This window comes from Petromyzon marinus, unplaced genomic scaffold, assembly GCF_048934315.1.
Source record: "Petromyzon marinus isolate PM22_M1 ecotype Great Lakes invasive population unplaced genomic scaffold, UKy_Petmar_22M1.pri1.0 PM_Scaffold_70, whole genome shotgun sequence".
In the NCBI taxonomy this organism is placed as follows: domain Eukaryota; kingdom Metazoa; phylum Chordata; class Hyperoartia; order Petromyzontiformes; family Petromyzontidae; genus Petromyzon; species Petromyzon marinus.
The window spans coordinates 357,501-366,442 of record NW_027423678.1 but is presented as its reverse complement, the minus strand read 5'-3'; the positions used below and the strand labels follow the sequence as shown (position 1 = coordinate 366,442).

The following is an 8,942-nucleotide window of genomic DNA, read 5'->3' as shown; positions in this document are numbered from 1 at the left end:
AAGTATGGTGTGAAAGAAATCCAACACGTGCACGTGGGTAGCCGCAGGGATGTGTAACCCGTTTACTGCCGTCAGAGTATAAAACACGGACAGAGGACTCGTCCCAGACACCAATAAACACCCATAGATACACACAGACACCCACAGAGACACACAGACACCCACAGAGACACACAGACACCCACAGACACCCACAGAGACACACAGACACCCACAGAGACACACAGAGACCCACAGAGACACACAGAGACCCAGACACCCACAGAGACACACAGAGACACACAGAGACACACAGAGACCCACAGAGACACACAGACACCCACAGAGACACACAGAGACCCACAGAGACACACAGAGACCCAGAGACACACAGAGACACACAGAGACCAGCACGCCTAGCTAAGTATGGTGTGAAAGAAATCCAACACGTGCACGTGGGTAGCCGCAGGGATGTGTAACCCGTTTACTGCCGTCAGAGTATAAAACACGGACAGAGGACTCGTCCCAGGCGGAGCCCTGATACCCGCCACTGTTCCCACCCGTTGCAGAACTCCTCACACAGAACTTGTGATCATGCTGATGATGATGATGATAATGATGCTGATGATAATGATGATGATAATGATGCTGATGCTGATTATGCTGATAATGATGATGCTGATTATGCTGATAATGATGATGCTGATAATGATAATGATGATGCTGATAATGATGATGCTGATGATGATGCTGATGCTGATAATGATGCTGATAGTGATGATGATGATAATGATGATGCTGATAATGATGATAATGATTATAATGATGCTGCTGATAATGATGCTGATAATGATGATGATAATGATGATGCTGATAGTGATGATGATGCTGATAATGATGCTGATGATAGTGATGATGATGCTGATAATGATAATGATGCTGATGCTAATGATAATGCCGCTGATGGTTTCAGTATCCACGTCTAGTGCTGATGCTGGCAGTGCACGTGGTGCTGCTGCTGGTGGCTGCTACGCTCCTCCTGGTGGTTGTGGTTGTGGTGGTTGTGGTTGTTGTGGTGGTTGTTGTGGTTGTTGTGGTTGTTGTTGTGGTGGTTGTTGTGGTGGTTGTGGTTGTTGTGGTTGTTGTGGTTGTTGTGGTTGTGGTGGTGCCCTGCAGTGACGCGCGCCTCTACCCCGACCCCCCCCTCCGCCAAGAGCCCCACAGCCCCCTCCACGCGGCCCCCACGCGACGCCGCCAGAGCCACCACAGAGGGGGCCCGGGGGAAGCCCATCGCCTCCAGCTGGGACAGCCTGGGGGGCGGGGCATGGGGGTGGGCGGGGGCGGGGCATGGGGGTGGGCGGGGCATGGAGGGGGCGGGGCATGGAGGGGGCGGGGCATGGGGTGGGCGGGGCACGGGGGGAGGAGAGGGGACAGAGAGAGGGGGGATCATTATAACAATGGTGGTGGTGGTGATGGTGGTGGTGGTGATGGTGGTGGTGAGGTGGTGATGGTGGTGGTAGTGATGGTGGTGGTGAAGTGGTGATGGTGGTGGTAGTGATGGTGGTGGTGAAGTGGTGATGGTGGTGGTAGTGATGGTGGTGGTGAAGTGGTGATGGTGGTGGTAGTGATGGTGGTGGTGAAGTGGTGATGGTGGTGATGGTGGTGGTGATGGTGGTGGTGATGGTGGTGGTGGTGATGGCACCACAACACCACCCACCCACTCACCCACACACCAACCCACCCACTCACCAACGCACCCACTCACCCACCCACTCACCCACCCACTCACCCACCCACCCACCCACTCACCCACTCACTCACCCACCCACTCACTCACCCACCCACTCACCCACCCACCCACCCACTCACCCACTCACTCACCCACCCACTCACTCACCCACCCACTCACCCACTCACTCACCCACTCACCCACCCACTCACCCACCCACTCACTCACTCACCCACCCACTCACTCACCCACCCACTCACTCACCCACCCACTCACCCACCCACCCACAGGGGGTGACTGCTTCCTCTGATATCCGAGGCACTACAGCGCCAGCTCACCTGAACGCCGACACCGAGTTTTGTGGGATTTCTGCGACTCCACCTCCTCCTCCACCTCCTCCGCCTCCTCCTCCTCCTCCTCCACCTCCTCCTCCTCCACCTCCTCCCCCTCCTCCCTCGGCCAGAGAGGTGGCGATTGCCGCCTTCAGCATCACCTCGTCGAGTTCCTCCTCCTCCTCCTCCTCCTCGTGGCGACCGGCACCACCGCCTCCCCAGTAGCTCGCAGGAGGAGGAGGTCGTCCGTACGACGTCGTGGGGACGTTGGGGAGGAGGAGGTGCTGGTGGGGGTGGTAGTGGGGAGGGCCCCCGGTGGCGGTGGTGGTGGGGAGGTGGTGGTGGTAGTGGGGAGGGCCCCTGGTGGTGGTGGTGGCGGTGGTGGTGGGGAGGTGGTGGTGGTAGTGGGGAGGGCCCCCGGTGGTGGTGGACGGAGGCTGGGTGGGATAGGAGCCCTCGGGAGGGTTGTAGCTGGAGGGAAGGGAGCCGTTAACACAGCAGGCAAACACAACATAGCACACACACAAACATAGCACACACACAAACATAGCACACACACAAACATAGCACACACAACCATAGCAGACAAACACAACACAACACACACAACCATAGCACACAACATAGCACACAATCATAGCACACACAAACACAGCACACACAAACACAGCACACACACACAACCATAGCACACAAACACAACATAGCACACAAACACAACATAGCACACAAACACAACATAGCACACAAACACAACATAGCACACAAACACAACCATAGCACACAAACACAGCACACAAACACAGCACACAAACACAGCACACAAACACAACCATAACAGACAAACACAACACAGGACCCCAAGGTGTACAGGGAATGGCTCCGACTGCCAGCCATGTAGTTTTACCCGGGCCCGCTCACCATCATGAAGGTCCTTAATGATCGTGAGTAGAGGGTCAGGGACTCCAAAAGCACGAAGAACAACCCAGAGCCCAGGCCTACTGATGGTATCATAGGCCTTGACCAGGTCAATAAAGCAGAGATGTAGGTCTTGTTGGAATTCCCTACACCTCTGCTGTAGCAGACGGACAGAAAATATGGCATCTGTGCAGGACCGCCCTTTCCTGAAACCGCATTGGGGCTCCGCAAGCCTCTCCTCAGCGTGCCTGGCAAGGCGATGTTGAATAATCCTTGCCAGGACCTTTTCCGGCACACTGAGGAGTGAGATGCCCCTGTAGTTGTTACAGTCTGTGTGGTCCCCCTTCTTAAAGAGGGGGACCACCAGGGCATCCTTCCAATCCTGCGGAACCCGTCCAGTGGTCCAGACCGTTGTTATGATGTCATATAGTGCAGTCTGTGCACAAACGCCACCCTCCCTCAGCATTTCGCTTGGGAGATCATCTCTGCCCCGTGCCTTTCCTGGTCTCAGACTCCAGATTGCCTTCAGTACTTCCTCAACAGATGGCACCTCAGCCAGCCACTCACAGGGGGTGACTTCTTCCAATATTTGACGCACCGCAGCCTCAGCAGGGTCATCCTCACTTTGTCCCACGTTATCCAGGCTGAGGGATGTCCCCTCCCTCAGGACCTCACAGAAATGCTCAGCAAATCTGCAAACCTGTCCCTAATGATGGTAATAGGTGTGGCGCTGCAGGTTACTTTTTTGATGGAGTTAAATAGAGATTTGTGATCACGGGCCACTGAGGCAGACTCCATCTCCTCAGCAACTCGCGACCACCACCCATCCTTGCAGCGCCTCACGGCTCTCCGAACCTCCGAGCGAAGGCTGCGGTAAGCCTCCTCATTCTCTGACGTGGGATTCTGTAGCCGATGACAGTGGGCCTGTCGCTTTTTCTTAGCCAGCTTGAAAACCTCCTCTGTCAGCCAGGGTCTCTGGGGAGGTCTGGACCGCGTACCCAAAGCAGCCATTGCAGCTGCATGAGTCACAGTCCAAAACCTCGCCCATTTACCCTCGACATCAGGAGGAGTGGGGGACGATGCCAACCCCAGCCGCAAGTGATGATGAAATTCTCGCAACTTTCAACAGCTAGCTGAGACCAGGCCACTAAGGGTTTGAATGGGGTCCTGGGTGTACACCCACCACCGGAGTGGAAGAATGGCAGGCGCATCTTACAAATGACAAGTCGATGGTCAGTGGGCAGATCAGCTCCACGGTAGGTCCTGGTGTCAAGGACATGGGCTCGCATCCGCTGGTCCGTCACTATGTAGTGCAGCAGATGTTCTTGCTTGGACCCGGCATGCATCCATGATGTTGTGTGGATGCGCCGATGCCGGAACAGCGTGTTGGTAATTACAAGCCCATGGGCTGCACAAAAATCCAGCAGCCTCCTGCTGTTATTATTGAGCTGATCTGGCCCATGCCCTCCAATCACTCCAGACCAGGTGCCAGTATCATGACCAACTCAGGCATTGAAGTCACCCAACAAGATGACTCTATCCCGAGGAGCCACTTTAGCTAGCACCTGTGGCAGGAGGTCATAGAAGGCATCTGACTCACCAGCCTTGCCTGCATCCCTCTACGGATGTTCATCTTCGGTGGGGGTATAAGTAACCACGACCACCACTCCTTGCCTCTGGTTGATAGGAAGGCAAGCCCAAAGTAGCCTGGGGCTTACAGCTTCCCACACCTCACCGCCACGCTCCCACGCCCCCTTCATTCTTTTGTTCAGAAGACGAGCCACTCCCTGTTGTTTGGCAGTCTGCTGCCCCGAGTAGAGGACTGTCCACCCCTCATGGTGGCAGGAACCAGAGCCGGTCCACCGGACCTCCTGAATACCACAGAGATCCAGGCGGGACCGGTCCAGCTCCCGACAGAGGAGTGGCAGCCTCTCCTCCGCAGTGAGCGTTCGAACATTCCACGTGGCCATCCGTAGTGGCTTTTTTGTTGTTTCTGGAGGAGCCCCGAGGGTAGAGATTCAATCTCCTGGCTCCGCCAAATGGGGTTTGGCCAGGAGACGTCATAGATGCCTGTCCCCACGGGGTCTCCGGCACAAGATTAGTTATTAAATGTAGTCTTCGTGGGTTTAACGCTGAGTTAACTGAGGGTGGAGGGGTTAACCAAGCCCTTGCACCCGTCCAGAGCCCCCATTTAGCCGCTGTGGTAGTCACAAGCGGCATGAGGGGAGAGGCCAATCGGAATTGGCCCTCCCCCCACAGCACTGAGCACCACAGCGTTGCACATCCGGCACCACAGACACAACCATAGCACACAAACACAACATAGCACACAAACACAACATAGCACACAAACACAACCATAGCACACAAACACAACCACAGCACAACCACAGCACACAAACACAACCACAGCACACAAACACAACCATAGCACACAAACACAACCATAGCACACAAACACAACCACAGCACAACCACAGCACACAAACACAACCATAGCACACAAACACAACCATAGCACACAAACAACCACAGCACACAAACACAGCACACAAACACAACCATAGCACACAACCACAGCACACAACCACAGCACACAAACACAACCATAGCACACAACCACAGCACACAAACACAGCACACAAACACAACCATAGCAGACAAACACAACCATAGCAGACAAACACAACATAGCACACAAACACAACCACAGCACACAAACACAACCATAGCACACAAACACAAACACAGCACACAAACACAACATAGCACACAAACACAACATAGCACACAAACACAACCATAGCACACAAACACAACCACAGCACAACCACAGCACACAAACACAACCATAGCACACAAACACAAACACAGCACACAAACACAACATAGCACACAAACACAACATAGCACACAAACACAACCATAGCACACAAACACAACCACAGCACAACCACAGCACACAAACACAACCATAGCACACAAACACAACCATAGCACACAAACAACCACAGCACACAAACACAGCACACAAACACAACCATAGCACACAACCACAGCACACAAACACAGCACACAAACACAACCATAGCACACAACCACAGCACACAACCACAGCACACAAACACAACCATAGCACACAACCACAGCACACAAACACAGCACACAAACACAACCATAGCAGACAAACACAACCATAGCAGACAAACACAACATAGCACACAAACACAACCACAGCACACAAACACAACCACAGCACACAAACACAACCACAGCACACAAACACAACCACAGCACACAAACACAACATAGCACACAAATACAACCATAGCACACAAACACAACCATAGCACACAAACACAACCACAGCACAAGCACAGCACACAAACACAACCACAGCACACAAACACAGCACACAAACACAACCATAGCACACAAACACAACCACAGCACACAAACACAACCACAGCACACAAACACAACATAGCACACAAACACAACATAGCACACAAACACAATCACAGCACAAACACAGCACACAAACACAACCATAGCACACAAACACAACATAGCACACAGACACAACATAGCACACAAACACAACATAGCACACAAACACAACATAGCACACAAACACAGCACACAAACACAACATAGCACACAAACACAACCATAGCACACAAACACAACATAGCACACAAACACAACCATAGCACACAAACACAACATAGCACACAAACACAACCATAGCACACAAACACAACATAGCACACAAACACAACCACAGCACACAAACACAACCATAGCACACAAACACAACCATAGCACACAAATACAACATAGCACACAAACACAACCATAGCACACAAACACAACATAGCACACAAACACAACACACAAACACAACCATAGCACACAAACACAACATAGCACACAAACACAACCATAGCACACAGACACAACATAGCACACAAACACAACATAGCACACAAACACAACCACAGCACACAACCATAGCACACAAACACAACCATAGCACACAAACACAACATAGCACACAAACACAACATAGCACACAAACACAACATAGCACACAAACACAACCACAGCACACAACCATAGCACACAAACACAACCATAGCACACAAACACAACATAGCACACAAACACAACATAGCACACAAACACAACATAGCACACAAACACAACCACAGCACACAACCATAGCACACAAACACAACCATAGCACACAAACACAACATAGCACACAAACACAACCACAGCACACAAACACAACCACAGCACACAAACACAACCACAGCACACAAACACAACCATAGCACACAAACACAACCACAGCACACAAACACAACCATAGCACACAACCACAGCACACAAACACAACCATAGCACACAAACACAACCGTAGTACACAAACACAACATAGCACACAAACACAACATAGCACACAAACACAACATAGCACACAAACACAACCACAGCACACAAACACAACCACAGCACACAAACACAACCACAGCACACAAACACACCACAGCACACAAACACAGCACACAAACACAACATAGCACACAAACACAACCATAGCACACAAACACAACCATAGCACACAAACACAAACATAGCACACAAACACAACCATAGTACACAAACACAACCATAGCACACAAACACAACATAGCACACAACCATAGCACACAAACACAACATAGCACACAAACACAACATAGCACACAAACACAACCACAGCACACAAACACAACCACAGCACACAAACACAGCACACAAACACAACCACAGCACACAAACACAACCATAGCACACAAACACAAACACAGCACACAAACACAACCATAGCACACAACCACAGCACACAAACACAACCATAGCACACAAACACAACCATAGCACACAAACACAGCACACAAACACAACCATAGCACACAAACACAACCATAGCACACAAACACAACATAGCACACAAACACAGCACACAAACACAGCACACAAACACAGCACACAAACACAACCATAGCACACAAACACAACCATAGCACACAAACACAACATAGCACACAAACACAACCATAGTACACAAACACAACCATAGCACACAAACACAACCACAGCACACAAACACAACCATAGCACACAAACACAACCACAGCACACACACACAACCACAGCACACAAACACAACCATAGCACACAAACACAACCACAGCACACAAACACAACCATAGCACACAACCATAGCACACAAACACAGCATAGCACACAAACACAACCATAGCACACAAACACAACATAGCACACAAACACAACATAGCACACAAACACAACCATAGCACACAAACACAACATAGCACACAAACACAACCATAGAACACAAACACAACCATAGCACACAAACACAACCATAGCACACAAACACAACCACAGCACACAAACACAACCACAGCACACAAACACAACCATAGCACACAAACACAACACAAACACAACCATAGCACACAAACACAACATAGCACACAAACACAACATAGCACACAAACAAAACATAGCACACAAACAAAACATAGCACACAAACACAACATAGCACACAAACACAACCACAGCACACACACACAACCACAGCACACAAACACAACCATAGCACACAAACACAACATAGCACACAAACACAACCACAGCACACAACCATAGCACACAAACACAACCACAGCACACAACCATAGCACACAAACACAACCATAGCACACAAACACAACCACAGCACACAAACACAACCATAGCACACAAACACAACCACAGCACACAAACACAACCACAGCACACAAACACAACCATAGCACACAAACACAACCATAGCACACAAACACAACCATAGCACACAAACACAACCATAGCACACAAACACAACATAGCACACAAACACAACCACAGCACACAAACACAACAT

General features: G+C 50.5%; 1 protein-coding gene across 2 annotated transcripts in view; it reads right to left on the bottom strand.

The window, feature by feature from the left end:
• Window positions 1-439: 439 nt before the first annotated feature.
• RHBDD3 (rhomboid domain containing 3) overlaps window positions 440-8,942 on the bottom strand; it is a 34,556-nt gene continuing 26,053 nt past the window's right edge. For both annotated transcript variants that reach the window (XM_076064778.1, XM_076064779.1), the window contains exons 5-6: window positions 2,047-2,511; window positions 440-1,289 (exon numbers count right to left, since the gene is read on the bottom strand). In XM_076064778.1, coding sequence (XP_075920893.1) covers window positions 962-1,289; window positions 2,047-2,511 — 793 coding nt within the window. In that variant the 3' untranslated portion in view covers window positions 440-961. The remainder of the gene's footprint in view (window positions 1,290-2,046; window positions 2,512-8,942) is intronic.